The 22,342-nt window shown below is 39.0% G+C and overlaps 2 protein-coding genes across 2 annotated transcripts in view; both read right to left on the bottom strand.

The window, feature by feature from the left end:
• The window catches only part of LOC131238839 (probable terpene synthase 2), an 85,748-nt gene that overhangs the window by 8,396 nt on the left and 55,010 nt on the right, over positions 1–22,342 (bottom strand). The gene's annotated exons all lie outside the window — the stretch shown is intronic.
• Positions 7,285–12,071, bottom strand: LOC131238882 (glycerol-3-phosphate acyltransferase 9-like). The gene is made up of 2 exons (XM_058236474.1): positions 11,779–12,071; positions 7,285–8,203 (listed from the first exon to the last, which is right to left on the bottom strand). The coding sequence occupies exons 1-2, from the start codon at positions 12,054–12,056 to the stop codon at positions 7,978–7,980; spliced, it is 504 nt and encodes a 167-aa protein (XP_058092457.1). The 5' UTR covers positions 12,057–12,071; the 3' UTR covers positions 7,285–7,977.

The raw sequence follows: 22,342 nt of genomic DNA, 5'->3' as shown, positions 1-22,342 counted from the left end.
AAAGCCCAACGGATGATGAGTTACAATCAAACTAAAACTCACTATAAACGGTAAAAACGAAATTAAAATAGAAATTCAACTGTGGATCTGATGGAATCTTGCAAATTCGGCACGGCCAACCCAGCATAGCAAGGTTGGGTGGCTACAGTAGCTTCTCCTACCTCAAAATTACATATGACATGTCAGATAACTCATTCCGGTTTGCGAGATACACCCGTTTTAAGGTTCTGACGGTCCGGATTACTTCCACCTCTAATTGGGCCTTTTCTGATCCATCTTGGCCATGGAATTGTATGCGACCCGCTCTACATCACCAATCTATGGGAGTAAAGTTCCTTTTTATTGTTTATATTTTTGCTGATTATTTATGGTGCTAATATCTTTTTACTTAACAATTTCGAGAGTTGGGACTATGGTCGCAGAAAATACGAATGACAAATCTGTTCAACCTAAGGTGTTTGATTTTTTATTTTTTTTGGCAAAAGAATGGAGCACACCACCTGAATTTATTTAATAAAAACATAGCCTTTTCTGATCCATCTTGTCCATGGAATTGTATGCGACCTGCTCTACATCACCAATCTACAGGAGTAAAGTTCCTTTTTATTGTTTATATTTTTGCTGGTTATTTACGGTGCTAATATCTTTTTACTTGACAATTTCGAGAGATGGGACTATGGCCGCAGAAAATACGAATGACAAATCTGTTCAACCTAAGGTGTTTGATTTTATTTTTTTGGGTAAAAGAATGGAGCACACCACCTGAATTTATTTAATAAAAACATAGCCTGTATAAACAGAAAGGATGCTAAAAAAGATCAACAGCAGCCAATCACCTAAAAACAAAAACCAAACCATAGCTTACAAAAAGATACCAAAAAAGCATCCTCCAAAAGAGGGACTCACACAAGCTGGCCGTCCAGTGCCGACAAAATCCGTCTCCACCTACACTCTGCACGATCTCATTTCCGGCTGGGAAATTGCCGACTGGCACCACATGAAACACACGCATGGTACTACCACTATCTTTCTTTTCTTTTCTTTAGTATTTTTTTGCCATTTCAGATGTAACTTTGTTTCTTTATAAGAGAGGTTGTACACGACATTCAGGCAACCATCCAAAAAACAACCAACCCGGTTGTTGCAACTTACAACAGAGTTTCATATCTACAAGCACATACACCGATTCATTGCTAACCTGGTTTCAACACTGATGTCTTGATATCGATTCCCAAGTGGGGTTTACTAGCAATGGGGTGTGTACTAATAAGCTAACAAAAAAAAAAGGAAGAAGAATCTGTAAGACTGCTCCACTCTACCAGTTGTACAGTGGTGAATTTTTTTACACTTGCTGCCCATAGTGGGCCAAGCACCTACAAACTAAGGCAGTTGATCAAAGGCAATACTTCAACACTTTAAGAAGTGGAAACAAAAATTATTCTTTTATCCGGCCATATCGAAGATTGCATAAGTAATCAAACATCTAAAGCCAATGAATCTTCTAGAGCTAGAACTGTTCGTAATTCAATAAAAATGGAATGAAGATGATTATTTGTACGTGAAGTATATTGTAAGTGCAATGTCAAAGTAGTTTTTTATTTTTGAAGACAATGGCAAATGCCATGAGTTCCATTGATCAAACGAGTATTACAAACTTTCGGGTGGGCTCAACATAAAAAGAATTGCAGCCTCACTTATCATGTGGCAGCATATGGACAAACAAAATTGTACAGGGGAAAACTAATGCTGAAGGGACACCACGATCTCGATCCCCGACGTCTGAGAGTTCCTATCCCTACCTTATCCAAGAGGAGGGCTCCCCTAGCTGACCTCAGGAGTTGAGAACTGTGAGAGAAGATCCTGTCAGGGTGACCGTCGCTTGCCACCTTTGCTAAGGCATCTGCTACTGAATTTCCTTCTCTAAAGGTATGAGAAAAAACTAGGTTGAGGCTTTGAATCGTGGCCTTGATAGTACCCACGTAGTACCAAAGATTCCAGAGGGAGGGCGAGTCTTGGTCCACCATTGCATCCACAATGATTTTAGAATCAATTTCTACAATAATATTCATGATGCCCAGATGAGAACAAATACGGATTCCATCTAGCATGGCTCGAGCTTCTACAATATTATTGGTGGAGGAACCATAGTATCTATGAAAGGCAAAAAGAAAACAGCCACAGTGATCTCGACAAACTCCACCTCCGCCACTCTGTCCCAGGTTGTCTCTCGAGGATCCATCAGTGTTGGGGGGGCGGGGGGGAGTCCATCTCACAATCTGTGGAGATTGGGAAGGAGGAGGGCGGGCGGGGTGAAGATGCAAGATCTGAGAAGAGATGTCCTCTGACAATGAGTTTTTGTCCTTCATTTGAATAAGATTGCCAGTCTCACGAAGCCACCTGCTGACCTTGAAGATGATGCTTTCCGTGGACATCCTACGGCCCTCATGACGCGCCGCATTTCTGCTCAACCATAATTCCCAGATAAGGAAACAGGGCAAGAGTCTGGTGAGCATTTTGATTCTAGATTTTTCGTTAGCTATTGCTGTCCACTGGTTAATCCTTTGACGAATTGATGCGCTGTTGATCGTCGGGATGTCGAAGATGGAGCTGAAATAGTCCCAGACCTAGGAGGCAATCCTGCCAGAGCTGAAGAGGTGGTCCAGCGTCTCGATCGCCCCCAGCGGGTGGGGAGAAAGGGCGCTGTCGAGTTGTGACCCCCTATTGTGCTGATCCGTGGAATTAGTCCCATATCTGTCTCGCTAGGAGGAAGGAGAAGTCGTTTGCACCCTGCTCCTAGATGCCATTCCTGGTTGGCTCGGCAGCTTACAGCATTCACATGCCGATGCCAATGGGATACCACACCACTGCAGCGCTGAATCAACAGGAATTGCATCCTGTGTTGATCTCCAGCAAAAGACAGCCAACTTGGGGGGGATATATTTGTTCCAAATCCACTTGGACCAGGGAAGCTTCTGCCCCTGCACTCTGATGGAATTCCATGAAGACCTCAGCGAGAAGGAGCTGTTAGGCTTTAGGTCCCAGATGAACCTATCCCTTCTGTTAGACAGCCTAACTCCTGATGCGATTATAGCCTGCATGGCTGCCGGTTTGAAAATATCCTGGATGTCGTCAAGTTTCCATCTCCCTGTTAGAGGGTTGAAGTCACGTACCATAGCATTCCTTAGGTGTGGCGGGATGGGCCTGGCCAGAGCTCTCGACAGAAGCCCTCCTCCGGACCAGTTTTGATACCAGAAGCTAATCTGACCCTCCCCTACGAGCCACCGAGAATGCTGTAAAACCAGAGGCAGTGCTTTGAGAAGGTCCGTCCAACAGGAGGAAGTCACCGTTCCAATTGCCCCCTGGTTAGTGAGCAGTTTGGAAAGATGTTTAGTTGTCGTAAATTGTGCCCAGAGGGAGTTCCCTCTCAACAGATTCCAACCCATTTTAACTCTAAAAGCTCGCATGACATCTTCAATCCTCCTTACCCCTAGACCTCCCTCCTGAAGAGGGGCACATATCTTAGCCCATCGGACCTAATGTCTTTTGAGGCCGGCTTCAGATGATCCCCAGAAAAAATTGGCGAAGGCTCTCTCCAAGGATCTGCACACTGTAATTGGGATGTTGATGGTTGATAGAAGATGATCGGAATGCTAGTTAGAACATGTTTGATAAGAACAAGTTTTGCAGCTTGGTTGAGCAACTTCGCTTTCCACCCTTCGATCTTGGAAGTTATCTTGCTGACAATCGGCTGCAAAAGCGAACTGAGAATCCTTCCTTTGGTGATAGGGATCCCTAAATACGTGATAGGAAGAAAGGCTTGTCGGTAGCCCATGAGATGACAAATCTTGCTGGCCTTGCTTCTAGTTGCTTTCTGAGGTAGAATGGAAGGAGGTTTTTTCTGCGTTAACCCTTTGGCTTGAGGCTTGTTCATATTCACGAATCAGATCAAGGAGCGAGCGGACATTAGAAATCCTGCCATTTAAGAAGAGGATAACATCATCTGTAAAAAATAGGTGAGTAATAAGGAAGCAGAAGCGGGAGAGTTTAAAGGGGTGACATCTCCCTGACAAGAAAAGCTGGGAAATAGCCCTGCTGAAGACATTTGCAGCAAGAATGAACAAAGAAGGGAATAGCGGGTCACCCTGCCTAAGGCCTCTCCCTGCTTGAAAAAATCCGAAGCTTCTACCATTGATGAGAATTGAGAACCACACGCTCCTCCAGCATCGCTAGGCCTGGGAGATCCATAAAGGGCTGAACCCGATTTTCTGAAGAACCTAGGTGAGGAAATCCCACTTGAGCCGATCATAAGCCTTCTCCATGTCAAGCTTAATAATGATGTTCCCCCCAAAAACTTTCCTATCAATTTCGTGTGCCATTTCCCTTACAATGGACACATTTTCCGTGATTGATCTACCTTTAACAAATGATGCTTCCTCTTCTGAGATCAGAACAGGGAGAACATGGGCTAGTCTAGCTGCCAAAATTTTCGAAAGTACCTTCATGATATAGTTGCAAAGGCTGATGGGCCTATAGTCTCTGATGTGGACTGGGTTGCTTTTCTTAGGGATTAGACAAATCTGCGTGCACTGAAATGCTCTTGGGATCGAGCCTCCTTGAAAGAAGTCTTTTGTTGCCTCAAATAAATCTGCCCCAATAACATCCCAGCAGGATGTGAAGAAAGCTCCTCCAAACCCATCTGGACTTGAGGCACTATCCAGGAGCACTACAAGAAAGAGGATTTTTAGCGACGAAAGTTTTAGCAACGAAACATATTTTCGTCGCCAAAAGTTACTTTTAGCGACGCCAAAAGTGTACTTTTAGCAACAAAAATTTTCACAGCTAAAAATCATGGATGAGACTTTTAGCGACGAAAATTTTCATCGCTAAAGGCTGTAAACAAATTTTCCAAAAAACCAATGGATTACTTTTAGCTACGAAAATTTTCATAGCTACAAATCGTAGATGAGACTTTCAGTGACGAAAATTTTCGTCGCAAATGGGTGTAAACGATTTTTCAAAAAATCAAATGGATTACTTTTAGCTACGAAAATTTTCGTAGCTAAACATCATGGAACAGACTTTTAGCAACGAAAATTGTCCTCGCCAAAAGCTGCAAACAATTTTCTGAAACATTTGAATGGATTACTTTTAGCTACGCAACTTTTCATAGCTAAAAATCATGGAATAAACTTTTCGCGACAAAAACTTTCGTCGCTAAAAGCTGCAAGTATGACTTTTAGCGACGAAATATTTCGTCGCTAAAGGCTTTAAACAGAGATTACTTTTAGCTACGAAACTATGTGTGGATAAACCATATAACAAGTCCTAATAAAGTTTTTATTGTTAAACCAACAATCTTTCCAAAAAAATATGTGGGGCATCCCCAACTTTGAAAAACCACCCTCTTAGAGAATGAATTTCCCTCTCTAAATATTGCTTGTTGTATTCTCGATGCTCTATTCTAGGAAGACGTTTTCTAAACCATTCCCCCACTCACACCCCATACTTGCAAGTGATTACATATTTCTGAAGAGAATCTTACTCCTTCGTATACCGTATCAGTATGCAAGTCTTGATAAAGGGTTTTATTGCCATACCAACAGTCCTCCCAAAATAACACAACACACATCCCCAACTTCACAAAACACCCCTCTCAGACTATGATTTTTCTTTGCAAACACACTTTCCGAATTCTCAATGATCTATTCAAGGAAGATGTCTGATAAATCATCCTCCTTGCACCCCACATTTGCATGTGATTACACATTTTGAAAGAGACTCTTCCTCATCCAAAGCACCATATCCAATTATCAAGATGGACTTTATTCATAGTTCTATGATCTCTAATTTTTAAATGTGTCACCATTCAACAAAGTGGAAATTATGTCTCTCCTCTATTGGAAATTATGCACCTCCCAAGAAAAGGAAAGGAAAGGAGGGAAAAAAAAAAAGCTCATTGAAGCCTTTCTAGTTTTCTATGATGCTACTAATCAAACATTGCAATAGCGACATTTAAAAAATTGGCATATTTGCAAGTGTCAATTTAACGTGTAATGCAACCTCCAAACAATAATTCTACTTTTCCAAGCTAGCAATTTTTTTCCACACATTCCACCACCATGTCCCAAAGCCTCTCCATAGGTTTCTCCACACACAGCAAAAGGCCAAGTACATTGAGGGAAGACTCCTAGCATTGCACCAAAAAATCCCATCATGTCTTGGACTCCATCCACTCCTAGCCACACACTCCATCTCACTTTTTTTAAGATATACTCTCTGACCCAAAATTTCTTCAAAGTATCTTAGAATCTTTCTTAAATTTCAAACTTGCACATAAGTTGCATCATAGAAAAGAAGCATATCATCTGCATAATGCAGCTGGAAATCTGAAATTTTGCTTGCTCCAGTCTGGATCCTCTCATGAAAACTCTAAGGATGCCTCCTAACATTCTACTTGATGCTTCCACCACCACTACAATTAACAACTAAGTCTCCTAGCCTCAACCCCCTCTAACCTCTAAAGAAACCTTTGGGAAAGCCTTTAACTAAAAGCAGAAAGTTGCCCTAGCCTACACATTCCAGCATCCATTTCCTCCACTTGACCCCAAATCCCACCCTTCCAAGCATATTGTCTACAAATTCCTAGCAAACATGATCATAAGCTTTCTTATGCATATTAGACCACATCCCCCCTCCCCATACCTTGAATTAATGCACTCATGCACCATGAATCCCCATCAAGAATCCGCCATCCATGTAAGAGTGATCCTTGCAACTTTGAAATCACATTCCTAAGCACCTTTATAAGACAAGAAGCCAATATATTTGCCAACATTTTGTGCAGTGCACCAATCAAACTAGTGGGCCTAAAATTGTTAGGTTTTCCACACCTCTCTTTGAAATTAATGCTACAAATGAGGCACCAATATCCTTAAGATAAAACTAGCTGGTAGTGTGTTTGGTTGGTACAAACTTTGGCTCATAGACTGAACTCATGGTGTGCCGTAACAGTCGTTACATGAAGGAAATGGTGGCAACCGTTAAACATTACGGGGTCATAACGGCCATAACGGCCATTAGGGAAAAATGATTTGTAAAGGCCATTACATCCTTTGTAACGGCCCGTTACACCCCCCATAAAGGCCGTAACGACCCCGTTATGGTCCATGATGGGGCCAATACATGTGTGTGTGTGTGTGTGTGTGTGTGTGTGTGAGAGAGAGAGAGAGAGAGAGAGAGAGAGAGAGAGAGAGAGAGAGAGAGAGAGAGAGAGAGACTAACGGCCATTACAGCCCGTATTGTAAAGGTTATGGTGATGGCCATTACAGCCACCATTTCTGTTACAAAATACCTTGACTGAACTCCATGCAACTAATTTTAACATTTACTTGCAAATACTCAAACTCGCGGCTCCAATTAGGATAAATGTGCAACCTGGATGTGTGGGCAATCAGACCAGATGGTTCAAATGGTTTCTTGCCCAAAACAGGTTTCTAGGCAACCCAACCTGTTTCTGTGGCCAGTTAAGGTATAAACCGGTCCAACCATCCGGTCTGGTCTGCATGTTAAGACAATGGTTTTCATGCACTAACACATAAATCAAGATGAATTTGCAAAATCTTATTGGCCGGCTACAATAACAATAAATTTATACTAGTTCTAGGACAAATGAATACAAATCCTACAAAATTAGAAAAAGTTCTAATCACTTTATCAACTTGGGAGAAATGACATGAAATTAGTAGGTTGAAGAATGCAACAGCACAGAAGTATGACATGCACCATTCTAAGTGCAACTAGTCCAAAATTAATGAAGGTAAATCTGATTCTAACTAAAGTAACAAACCAAGTTGACAAATTTACAGATTTGTAGTGAAATAAGTTGAGATTTGAGTAGAAGTTACTCCCTACAACACATAACCCACCTAAACTCACTTCAACATGTCAGATCATTTGAACATCAACAGAGATGGAAAATCAAAAATGTTGCAAGCGTCTACGACAAATATTTTCTAAGTGGATATGTAGAAGACTGGATCTCAGCATCATGGTCTGTGGCCCAGAAGTGTACGCATATATTACAAAAAAGGTTACAAGGTTAACCTCCAATTTCCGCCTCAACTTATCATGTCCTTTCAATAGGAAATGAACAGGAATGAAAGACGAAAGGAATACCACCCATCCAGCTGCCAAGATCACAACCCTGCAAAAGATAAATGAAAAAAATATCAATTGGTTCGATATGCATGATAAAGAAAATTAACTGTAGAGTATGATTAACTCAAGAGGCATGCAAGATACTCTGTTCTCATGATTACACATGATCAAATGTATACATAAAATCATTGAAGACACTTCTCCATGTAGAGAGGTTTTCTTTTTCTTTTCTTATATCTTTTTTTTTTTTTTTAAATGAAGGTCATCAGAAATTCTAGAACATTTCTGTTAGAAGTTAGCTTTGTTCTTTTTTAAGATGGTCTCCTTGACAGATTTGGTGATGTTCTCCGCAGCAAAGGTTGGTGATATGCCTCTTGGGAAGGAAATTAAAGTTTGTTGTTTACTTCCTAAGATAAATTCCATTCTATAGAGAAAGGAACTCTCCCACAGGGGGAAAATAAAATCAAGAGGAAAGGGGAGAGACAACGAGGATAGAAAGATAGGTAAGAGGTAAAGAAATAGAAGCATGTTTTGCCCACACTCACAAAACTCTCATGTCAACCAGTGTTATCAAAATCGTATGATTCATATCGTATCGTATGGGGTGTACGATTGAATCGTATCGTATGGGGTGTACGATTTGAATCGTACACCCAAATCACAAATCCCAAATAATCGTACGATAATCGTAGATTACATAAATGGGCCCAAAATTTACTTTAAAAATATATATATATATATATCTTATTCAATTTTTTCTTCTTTCTTTGTACCATTTTGCTCATAAAACATGAAAAATGCCTCCCCTATTAAATATATCCTCAATTTTTTTCTTGAGAGAGAGAGAAAGGAGATTTGGGGATTTTGATATTCAACTATCCAAAACAAAGAAATCAAGAAACTATTCACAATGGAATCCTATGTCATTTTTTCTAACATGATTCTACACTTAGGAAAGGTACAAAAGAACAAAATTATGAAAGGACTCTTGGATGTTCTTTAAGGTAAATTTTTCAAAAGACAACAAAAGAAAAGAAAAAGACAAGAATCCTTTAATATCATTATATGTATACCATATACATTTTCTCAATTGATAATATTATGAAATGTATTACTTTTTTGGTACAAGTTGATGGGAAACGGATGATGAATGAATCTTTAATCTTTTTTTATTTACTTATATTTTTTCATTTTTTTTACATGTATATTTTTAAAATCAGAAAAAATCTTACGATTTACAATACGATTTGCAATTCAATACATTCAACCCCTTTTACGATTTGTGATTCAATATGATTCAACCCCTTTTACGATTTGCGATACGATAACAATTTTGACAACATTGATGTCAACACACATGTAAAGTTAATGCATAAGGGAAGCAAACAAAAGAGAACTGGTTGTCATGAACATGATCACACTGTTTTAACACTCTACAACAGAACTTGTTAAAGAAAAAGTTAACCGAGCAAGTTTCTTTAGGTAATGATTATTAAATTTTGAAAGAGCTAACAACTCACACCAAGGATAAACTCGATTATGAGTGTTCATAGCTTGCGAGCCATTGTTTCTATCATAAATTGCCATACTTTTTTTCCTCAGCCCATCAAAATATCTCTTACCTTCAATTTTAGTGGAGAAGGCAGTGCCCTCATCTAAGAAGTGAAAGGGTTACTTTGAGTATACATGCCATGTAATGATGCTCCATAAAGAATATATTGAGTATGATAGTTTTGATTGACTCAGAGCCATTAATATAACTGGAAATATTTAGATAGAAACATTAGAAAGACTTTGCCCTAATGGATTTAGGTTCCAAGCTTCTAGTTCTTTACTTGATGGGAAACTTGAGGATTGACTTAACAAATAGCATGTAGCTAGCTTTGACCCCTCCAAAGAGTGAGGCATAAGCTACACAGCATGAAGCATAAGCTACAACCTACTTCTAGATTATTATTTTTAATTAAGGTTGCACTTGGTTGGGCCAAATATCATGAAATTTCATCAAGCAAACACATCAAATTTATATATATATATATATTAAAAAAAAAAAAAATAGAGCAAAGATTAAGTATAAAGAAAAAGTAATAGCAATGGTATGGATTTAATACCGTGACACATGTTATTTTAACAAAGTCATTGAAACCATTACTAATTTTTATTGAAAATAGAAAAATGTTACAAGTCATTGAAAACATTAATTAATTTTAATGTTTGGTGAAAAATAACTTATATTGTAAGCTACATAGCATGTAATGTAAGCCTGCGTAGAGTGTAGCCTATGTTAATCAGCGTGTACCATAGGCTACACATGACTTAAGCTATTCCATGAGCTACATAGCATGAAGCCTAAGCTATACTATTTAGCATAAGCTATTTTTATTTTTATTTTTGAAAGTAACGGATAAGTATATTAAAGAAAAGAGGCAAACAAAAAGGACTGCTGAGCTAGCAGAGCAAAAACAAACTAAGAAAATTAAAAAACGAGATTGTAGTCTTTTTAATTCCATAACATTACTTAGCATAATCCCATAACTTAGCATAAGCTATTTAAAACACTACTTACATCTAAGGGATCTCCAACAGTCCATAGACCATAAGATGGGACTTCAAGCTTGAAGGCTGATATCTTACTTACCGCTAGCATTTCTCCAATGAGAAAACATATCACTCAAACCTAACATGGACACAAAACCAGCAACAAGAGAGGCTTTGATAAGAAGAAAACATTGTCGGTTGTGACTAGTTTCTAAAGCATAAGACTTAAACAAACACTAAACAACTAAAATTTCTAGAAATCACTATTACGGAGACATCCATTATGCAGATATTTGTTTCATCCCTTCAAACCAAGAAACCTTGTTAAGAAAGAACATCCATTAAAATAGAAAATCTTCCAAACATCTAAACAACATAAACTTCAGCATGTGTTAGTCTCTAAATCTCATTATATCAAGTCAGGCTTTGGCGAAGTTAGGTCCCATACAGATATCACTTCTAGGGAAAATTTGGGGGGGTAGTAATGAAAAAGGAAGGTGAGGCTTTTGATCCTTTGTCCCTACAAAGCAGAGCTTACGAGTCAAGACCATAACTCGACTAAATTTGATGATTTTGGACAACCACCATTAGTTGGGATGTGTATGAAATTGAATTGCAATTATTCTGCTAGTAAATTTGAAAAATAGCTAAATTATATTCTTATCTGTTAGCATTCATATAGAATGTCTAAGATCGATCATCCACTGTGTTTAACAAAATCAAACATATATCTAATAGGGTAAAAATTTTATTTGTCCACGCCGGCAAAGAAGCCAGTGAGTGAGCCTAGCCGATTGCCGGGCTAGAGGAGTGAGCAGATTGGCTCTTTGTTTTGGGAATTCCTTCTCACTTTCTTGACATTTCTTGCTTTCTTCTTCAATAAAATGTTTTGCTATCTTAAAAATAAAATCATATTGAACAACTGGGCTCCAAATGGCAATTACATTACTTTTCAAGATTAAGTTAAAAGAAATTAGACAACATTTTGGGGGTTGATTGTGAATGCTATGGAACAGCAAACATGTGTCATTGTTCACAATTCAATTCAAACTGAGCATCTAAATGCAGCCTAAGAGTTCTCACCTTGCTGTGAAAAGAATCCCGTATCTAATAACCACCCCCAAGCACCATAGAGGAAACAAGTAGACATTCCAGTTCCAAGGCTCTGGAGGATTTGACTTAAAGCAGCGAGTGAATGAATCCTGTTGATGAAGTTCAATAATTTCTAAGAAATAATAAGCATGAACAAGCAAAACAACAACCTCAAGAAAATAAATATGGCAGAACAATCCAGTTTGAATGGTAACAAAAACAGCGTTAATATGGACATTCAAGGCGGTAACACAACGGAATGCTACCATAGCAAGATCAAAATTGATTGGGAATCACATTGAAGGTGAAGTGAGAATGACACTATCTAAAAGGGACCTGCTATAAACAAGATGACAATATTAAATCATTATTTTACAGTCATAAATTGCATAAACAACAAAAAGACGTATAACCAGCTGCACAGATTTTAAACTGTGGCAAATAGCAATTGCTATGAAAGCTGATTACCCTCACAGCACCAGCTGCCCTATAGACATCAATAATCCATTTTATGTGATCCTGGATACAAATTTTAGATACTTGAATGAACTGGTTATTTTTCCTCAGGGATTTACCCCCCTTTTAAATCATATGTACATATTCAGGGTGACAATTGCACGTAAATCAATTCAAATAGTAAGATTTGATCAAAATTGTACCAAGACAATGATTTGTCATTCAATTTGTATGATTCGATTGAGTGGTTTCCTGTAGTGTGAACAGGGAGGCAAACGCTAGAGCGGATTAGCTAGCTAAAAATGGGGCTTGTATTGACTATCTCCATTGTGGATAGGGGATGGGTCTTTTGTATTATTAGTTTGCTTTTTCTTTTCTTTCAGCAATAAAATTTCTATCTTACAAAATAAATAAAAAAAATTGTATGATTAGATCCAAATCGTACAATTCAATAAAAAGGTTGAAAGAATTGTAGTACATAGAATGGCCACTATTAGCAGACAATAATTTCTTTCACTTGATATGGTCAAAAGGAACTGGATGAAGGCAATTCAAAGATTAAATTGATCCAAAACTTTTGTGGCCCAAAAAACCTTTTAATAGTTATTCACTACTTTTTCCTATGGTGTGGTCCACCATAAATTTAGATCTACTTAAATTTTGGTATAACGTCTGAGCGGAAAAAACAGATGGACGGTGTGGATATGAAAAAATTCATCAAGGTGAGCCCCACGCGGTAAAGGAAACACCTACTAAGCTGTCACCCGGGTAAGAGCTAATCCGCGAGTTGCATGTGCCCCCGGCCACATAAAGTTCCTGTGGTCTGAAACTAAGTGGGGGCACACAGAGATTTACTTGTTGAATCCAATCTGTTCATCAGTTTCTAAACATCACAACAATAAGACATTATTACAAAAATAATTCAGATCCAAAACTCATGTTGGACAAAGCAGAAAAAATAGTGACAACAGAAATATCCACCGTTGAAACCTTTCGAACCATGATGTTTATATTCCATCCAAGCTGTTCACGAGGTTATTATCACTCAGATAGGCTATAGTCACAACTATCATTCTGATAAAATACTTCCATGGCCCTTCAATCCCCACTTTTTTCGTGTAGTGTGACCCACCTGAGTTTTGTATCTGCATGAACTTTTTTTTACTTCCATATTCTGAAGTTTGTAAACTGATGTACGGAGTAGATTTATTACCGAAATTTCCCATGGACCCCAAGCAACTTCCGACCTCAGGAACTTGCTGTAGCCCAGGCACAAGCAATTCGCCGAGATATATGATACTCGGGTTTGTATGACGCTTGATACGCGGGCACCAAGAACTTGTACACGTGACATATATAACTCAAATAAAACGGGCTAAATTGTTCATCTCACAGTCTCCAAATCGCAATCCCAATATCAGATTGGTTTAACGATGTAAGCGTCTTGTTTGTAGAAATAGGGCTGTGGGATATTTTTCAGTTTTAACCGTCCAATAAATGTCCAATAATTAAATAATAAGATGATCAAATAAAAATAATCAAATCACCTTGATCTTTTGTTCATGATACATCTACATTAGATACCATAATTTGGACCGTTTGATTTGACCACTAATATGCCACGTGTGAAATTTTTAAGTATTTTCTATGTGCCCACGTATCAAAGCTTATCTCTTCCTATGATATGCCACCCAAACTCAAACGGTGGGCTCGACTGTGGACAGAACAGAGCACAATAATCATGCCTACCATAACCGTCCAAATTTGTGACCAATCATCAGATGAACACTAAAAAGAAATTCACCATCTCAGGGCCCACTGTTTAGGATCTTCATTTAGATGGACGCATACTCCGTGGCAGCGCCATGGGATTCTTGCAGTACTAAGCTATGCAAGGCCCACCTAGATATTTTTTATATCCTGCCTACTAATTTTGGGCATAATTTCAGGGCATGATTTCAAAATTGAGGTAGATCCAAAGCTTAAGTGGCCAGTCCCCCTGTTCACATGGTTTGAATCACCTGAGCTTTGTATTACATCGGCTTTTAGGTCATGCTCTAAAATGATTTAGACAAAAGTATGTACGTTATAATATTTATATCATGGTCCACACCTGAAATTATATGAAGTGGTACCATTGGTCATGCGTGACAAAGCTTTGCAAGGCTATTGACTGAAAGGTATATCTTAAAGGTAGATTAGGATTAAATAATTTTTTTTCTATTAAACACATAATTACTTATTTAAATTATTGTGTAATTAAATTAAGGTTATTTACTCTAAGACTTTTAAACCAATAGAGGATCCAATTACATAAACTACAAATCATATTCCTAGAAGTAATTAGCGTATAAATATGATAGTATACATATGTGTAGGATCTACTATCTTTTTTTTTCCTTTTTTCTTTTTTTTTTTTAACAGACGCACACACACCCACACTCACGCCTACTGGGATTTCACCACCTATGGATACTCGAACCCTTGATCGGGCATTGAAACTCCTGGGAGTCTACCACCTGAGCAAGAGTAAGGATATACTATCTATCAACTCTTAGCATTCATCTAATCATGCATACATATAATTAAACATTCAATCACATAAGCACAATTAAACTAGTGCTCAAAGATAATCTCAAACATAAGCATATATAGTGTTTCGGTTTTCCTACTTTACTCCTAGCGGACACACTCAACCCATGAGTGTATCGAATTTCACTATAGAAAAATTTAAATTAGGTTCACTTCTGACCTATACAATCCTACATAAAAACTGGCTCTCTTGAAGACTTACGTAGTTTTCTATTAATTCACAACGAACCTTGGTCATAATTCAATGACCTATGTTTACTCTCGCCGGATGCTCCCTCAGAAACTAAAATGTACATACCTGCATCTGGTGGCCTAAACAAGAACTTGGATTTATGTCCTACACAAGAACTTAATTAAGTTTGGTAATTCAAATTCTACACTCAATCCTACATAAGGAATGAGTGTAAATGGATTTTTACAAATGACAACTTACTTATCAAATTAATCCCCTTTTATAGCACATTCTTGATTGTTTGATAGATGCTCTCTCGTGCTTCAATCAGCTCACATTGCTCCCCCAATTGTGATGTCAATGCGTTGTCAATACTTCAGCTTTAAAATCAACCACCTTGCATGTGATGCTCCTTTTGGTAACTAAAGTGACGGGAGGTTAAGGAATTCTTCTACAAGTAGTATAATAGCTGTAATACTAAGAAATTTACCTATATGGGTCTTCTAGAGAATTTAGACGAGGGTATACCTATAAAGGTTGAGTCTAATATCTAGAAAATGGTGAAGTTCAAACACATCTTTAAGGTGAATGTTAGAATCCCCATTAGACTGTTAATTTTAAGGAAGATGATTTAAAACTTCTTGGTTTAGATGCTTAGGATGAGGAATATGGTCATATAATCATACATGCTTCTATTGCACTAAAAAACTTATATTAATGCCCTATAACTGAATGCCTTTTTATAATGAAGCTTGACATTAATTTCAATTCAAATTGGACAAAGATTATATGATCACATCAGACCACTTTATACCACTTCACTCAAACTTAGCTCGAAATAATGTGAACTCAATTTCAACATTGCAAAAGGGGCCCATCTGATATAAAATTTTACCGACAAGCCTATAATAGTTTGATAAAGCTTAACACCAATTTTCAACCAAATCGGACAAAGATTTCATGTCAGATCACTTCACACCACTTCTGAGACGACCTGCCCCACCGTTATGATATTTTCTGCTTTGGGGTCTCCCCCATATGGCTTTAAAAAGTGTCACAACAGTTAAATGAGAACCTCCACATATAGTCAGGACTTCGAACGACTGTCCAAGAGATGTGGGACAAAGTTCTATCCACAGTCACCTGCAACAGTAGCTCGCCCAGACACCTAGCCCCGCCCACATCACACCTGCCCACATTGGAGAAAGGACCGGGGTTTCACAATAAGCATAACCCATGAACAATAATGAGAATACCATCATAAAAATTCACTATGATCAAAACTTGAGTACAATGCACATAAAGGGAAATACAATGATAATAATGACAAAACTTCAGAAGATCTGCGGCATGCTCCTGCTCTTGCTTGGCTACGGCCTAGCGTCACATGCACGCAACAGTCGTGCATAAGCTTATAGAAAGCTTAAAGGGTAGTGAAAGTGTGTGCACACGGTAGGAATGCAAGTATGTAATATCAAAGTAATGCGGAAATACTGGTAAGTTCATGAATGCCATCAACCGTACCAAGACTATGCGATGCAAGGCATGAATGCTATCGGCCATACCAAGGTCATACGATGCAATGCCTACAGGGCCATTGTCATATATGAAGTGCAACTCAAGCATACCATATCTCATCCGCCTACCAATATCGGCCCGGCGCGTCGATAGCGGATCCATTTATGAGTTGGTCAAACTCAACCTAGCATTGCTCCCTACCCTCAAGCGGATAAGGCCACACCCCCTTCCAACCAAACACGACACAGTGAAAAATACAGTCTACTGGTATACAGCCATCATACGCTCATGTATCCTCTCGGTCTCAACATTGGAGTCATCCTTTGATACCAAATGAGACGACTCACCCTACCATTGTAATATTGTTCGATTTGGGGTCTCCCCACACAGCTTTAAAGTGCGTCACAATAGTTAAGAGAGAGCCTCGACATATAGTCAGGACTTCGAATGACTGTCCAAGCGATGTGGGACAAAGTTTCGTCCACAGTCACCTACAACAGTAGCTCGCCTAGCGCAATAGCTCGCCCAGGCACTGCACCCAGCTCCGCCCACATTGGAGCAGGGACCGAGGCGTCACAACTTCACCCAAACCTAGTCCGAATAATGTGAACTCGATTCTAGTGTCACAAAAGGGACCCATTTAGTTCAAAATTTTACTGGTAAGCTTGTAATGGTCCAATGAAGCTCGACACCAATTTCCAGCCGAATTGGATGAAGATTAGATCATGTTAGACCCATTCAATCCACTTCACCCAAAACTAGCTTGAATAATGTAAACTCAATTCCGGTGTCCCAAAAGGGACCCATCTGGTTTGAAATTTTACCAGTAAGCTTGTAATGATTTGATAAAAGGTCAACACCAATTTTCAGTCGAATCAAACAAAGATTAGGTCATGTTAGACCACTTCACACCATTTCACCAAACTTAGGCCCCGTTTGTTAAATCTAAAGTCTAAAGGTTGAATCTGAAATCTGAAGCCTGAATCTGAAATCTACAGGTTGAATCTGAAAGCTGAAGTAAAAAAACTTGTTTGGTAATTATGGATGAAGTCTGAAAATTAGGTACTGAATTTGAAATAACCTATTTGTTAACAAACATCTGAAATGTCTGAAATACATTAATTTGACTCATTTGCCCCTATCTCCTATTTGGAAATGTTTTACATTATAAAGAATTTATTTTTATTAAATGAGAATAAAATTATTCTATTTAATTCAAATAAACTGAAGTACTTAGAGAAAATTAAAATATCATTATTCCTAAAAAAACAGATAAAATATCATCATTCATAACAAAAATAAAAAATAAAAAAAGATAAATTCCTTATGTTGCCCCAGGAATATTTCAAATCAGGATGTTCAATCCTTATGTTTTGGTCCCACTTGATTATCAGATCCACCTCAGTTTTAATCCCATGTTCTAAAATAACTGTTTATAAGGTCAGTTTTAGTCCATGTTCAATCCTCAGAATGCATACTGTTGAAACATTCCTACACTCCACCTTGATATTTAAATTCCATCCAAATTGTTTATAAGGTCATTTTGACTGAGATGAAGTGAAATCCTCTCCGTCCATCCGTTTTTTTAGTTCATTTTAGGATATGAGGCCAAAAATGAACCATTAAAAGTAAATCGAACACCGTTAAAATTCAACGGTGAAATCAGATGGTTATGATCATCCGGCCATTCCATGCAATGTCCACAATCTAACCTATGGTTTGAATGGCCCATAGTGGCTTACGTGTATGTCACACTTATACTGTGGATCGGTTACCAACCTACCGTTAGATTATCCTTAGGTGATCGAGATCAAGGCCGTTCATTAAGTAGGCCATACTATGTATGGGTCCTTCAACAAAATCAGGGTCGTCCAGTAAAGTGTACTCTCCATGTATAATAAATGGAATGTCAGGAAGATTTGACCATAGATACAGGTAAAAGTACAAGTGGGGCCCACCTGATGAGTAGCATCCGTAACTCTCCTTGCACTTGCGAAAGTAGCACGTGTGAGCAATATCCGGGACATTCATCAGGTGCACTTTTACATTGAACGTGGAATGCTGGTCAATCATTTTAAACCGTCCATTTTTTCCAACTTGTTTGGCCAGATGCCGGACCCAAAAGAGCTAGATTTTTTAGCCCAAGTCATATAAAGGTGTGGGCCACTAGATGAACAACCCATGACATTTGGATTGATACCCTCACGTCCAAACCATTGCGAAAAAGAAGTATTTTTTACGGTCTATTGAGTCCCACCATGACAGAGCGTGCGGCAAAAAACTCGGCCTGTTGAGACCCACTGACGTCAATACACCAGCCAATCTGCTTCCCTAATCTGTAGAGATTTGTAAGGCCCATGTTGAGGGTCAAATATTGCATATCAGACCCTATTATTACATGGGTTTTCAAACATGATACTGTTTAACGGCCCGATTTAAATCGTGTTTGTGCTGCAAGGCGTGTTTACGAACCTGAACTGGGAAAATGGTACTAAAAACATGGATTTAACAGTCTGAAGTCACCAAGGCAAGCAACGGACCCTAGGAGACCAAGATCGACAGATTTGCACGCCAGGGATTCATGAAAATTGAGGAATTGAAGCTCAAGTGGCCTGAAAAGTGTCCAGAATGCAAGATCATAGGGTTCCCACCATCTGATCAGTTCAAAACTCCATACGTGGCCTGAGGACCATAAATGAACCGTACACGTAAAATTTCATCCATTGGATCGCTGTGGAAGTGGCCCAACGGACAGATCAGCCTACAATTTATTGATCTGGGGCCCACCTGATCTCTGGATACACCTCATCTTCAGTCTCAACGCCTTAAATCATGTGAAGAACCAGATGGACGGTGCATATTTCTCGCAAACTTCATACGTGGACCCCATATGAGACGAGCGTGCATGGTGTACATGTGCACTGGCCGTGCACGGCAACGCAGAGCTCGGTCAAACCGTCTCTTGACCGAGCTCTCCCTCTCCAATTCGAAGTCTTTCCTGCGGAAGAAACAGAGGTTGCGGGTGAGTCTTGTGGCCCACCACCGTGATGCAATGAGCTGATCCGGACCGTCCATCAGAAGCCCATGCCCCCTATCATCCTCACCTAGATGGCGGAATTTCCAGAAGCAGCGAGGGTCAGTTTTCGACCGTCTAAACGAAAGACTGACGGTGAATTGAAATGATTCACGGTCCACCATGAATCTGCTCCAAAACCAATCAGGTTCCACTCGTTTTTCGGGGGGGAACTAATGGACGGAGTGGATTTCTCATTGGACTCTGAACATGGACCCCACGACATTCGCTGCAATCGCTAACACATAAAACGCCATGCGTCCAAGAAAACCGACCGCTGTAGGCTGGTTCTGTGACCCCGATCACGATCGGATTGACAATCCAACCCGTTCATAACGCAGAGGGGTGAAAACCAGTCAAACCCATGTTGAATTTGAGTAATATCATACTGATAAAATCCCGCTACAAAGGCCACAAGAAGACTGCTCTGCAGCGTTCATAAATGTGCAACGTGATTGATTCCGTGGACCACACCAGATCCAACCCCAAACCATCCATCTCCTATCAGAATTGCGAGGCGCATCTAATGGACGTGGTGGATCTCTCCACCGACGCTGATCTTGTGTCCCAGCAATCTCGCTAACGCAAGATGGGCAGAGTCCCACGAGGAGTCTGCTGCGAATGGTGAAGCTTGGAGGCAGACGGCTGCATAAGAGAGAGAGGCTTTGGACGTGGGGGGACCAGGATATAAGGGAAAACAGAAAGAGGAAAGAGGGGAGTTCTCGTTTTGGACGATTGAAGGGGTTTTTCGGCTGTAACGGAAGGAGGTTTTGCTGCTGTAACGGACGGAGGTTGGCTGGAAGCTGAAACGTGAGCAGGGAGGGCTGCTGGAACGAGAAAGGGCTACTGGAACGTGAGAGGGAGAAAAAGATTAAGTGTTTTCTTCTTTTCTTTTTGTTTTGTTTCATTTTCTTTTCCTTTGTATTTGTTTTAGGTTCAGGCCATTCATGTGTGGCTAAACCTCTTAGCTAGGGCTAAGAGGTGAAGCCTGTAGCGAGATGAGAGATTATATTTTGTGCCTGTAATTTAAAATTCATAAACTGAATGTGATTTTAGTTGATTATTAAAGGAATATTTTTCTTAGTCTTTAATGGTCTGTTGTGACTGAAATTACAATGGGTTTGCAATGGCTTTGAGTATTTCTTTCTCCTTTTATGTTCATGACGTCAGGAAGCCCTATTGTTCACCATCGTCTCATGGGCATGGTCAGATGACGGTACTCTTCCTAACTTTCATGGCATGTTGATTGGTTGGTAATTAGTTTAATTCTTTTGTTAACTTTGTCTCCTGGGCATGGTGTGGTGATGGAATCCATTCTAATTCATATACCTTTCATCTCTTTAAAATTATATCAGAAGAAGTTCAGTTTAAATTTCATGATTTTTGAAGCAGGCATAAGATCTCCCTGATCTCTACAAGTGGATCATCTGAATCCCTAGTTTCCTTCCTCTGAATTCCTTAAAGTTTTAGATAATTATTCCACATTATTCCTTAAACTCTATTTGGTTTAGATCACATCTTAGTCTAGTTCTAGTTCTACTTGGTTTCAGATAACGTACAGGTTTCAGTCCCTGTGGATTCGACCTTGGTCTTACCGAGTTTATTACTACATCACAACCCTATACTTGGGGAGTGAATAAGTTTTTGGCGCCATTGCCGGGGACTGACGGTTGCAATTCTCTGAAATTAATTAGGTTTAGAATTAGTTTAATATTAGAATTTGACTAACTTTAGTTTTAGGTTTTTAATTGATTTCTAGAACTAACTTGTTTCCATGTTTTGTAGGATCCTGACATAAGTTCCTAAATTGGTAATTCCTTCCTAATTTCTCTACTTTTTCCACTTTTAAAATTAGGGTTTAAATTTTAGAAATCTTCTAATTCTAGTATTTTCCTATTTGTAGGAAATAGTTTATTTTTAGAAATTTTCCTCTTTTGTTTTTAGAAACTTGGTTAGTTATCCCCCTTTTTAGAAATTAACTTTCTATTTTTATTTTTAGTTACTTTCTAATTGTAGAATTTTAGTTTAGAAACTAACCTTCTTATTTTGTAGGCCTTTAAGATAGGAATTTCTAATTCGGTAAGCTCCTTCTCTACTTTATATTTTTCAGTTCTCTTTTTAATTTACTTTCTAGTTTAGGGCTCTCTTCTTTTAGAAGCTAGTTCACTTCTATCTTTCCTTTAAAGGATTGTTCTTCTCTTTTTAGAATCTAACTTATTTTGTTTTATTTTGCAGGTTTTTAACTTAGGGACTCCAATTTGGTAATTTCTTTCCAACTCTCTCTTTCTTTCTAGATTTTCTTTCCCTTTCTTAGGATTAGGTTTTTGAGGGCTGCGAGTGTTTCATGCCCAAGTGGGCCCGTGACAACACTTGACGTCTCTTGACTGAAGGAGGATTGGTTGAGGGGTTGACTATCTATCGCAGGACTAGACACCACTCGAAATCCCCTGAGTTAATTGAAGTTATGGCTGAAGACCAACCTCCTCTACCTCCACCCAGGGTGGAGGATACCCAAGATGAGAATGAGGTGCATCAGGCACCCCCGCCTCGTACTTTATGAGATTATCTACAACCGGTGGGAGTGAGTACGCCCTCATGCATGATTTTTCCTGAAAACACAGGACAAATGGACATCAAGCCAGGAGTCATCCAACTCCTTCCCAAATTCCATGGACTTGAATCAGAAAGTCCATATTTACATTTGAAAGAGTTCGATGAGATTATATCTACATTATGTTTTCCTA

This window comes from Magnolia sinica, chromosome 1, assembly GCF_029962835.1.
Source record: "Magnolia sinica isolate HGM2019 chromosome 1, MsV1, whole genome shotgun sequence".
Taxonomy (NCBI): Eukaryota; Viridiplantae; Streptophyta; class Magnoliopsida; order Magnoliales; family Magnoliaceae; genus Magnolia; species Magnolia sinica.
This window is presented reverse-complemented; position numbering and strand designations above follow the sequence as displayed.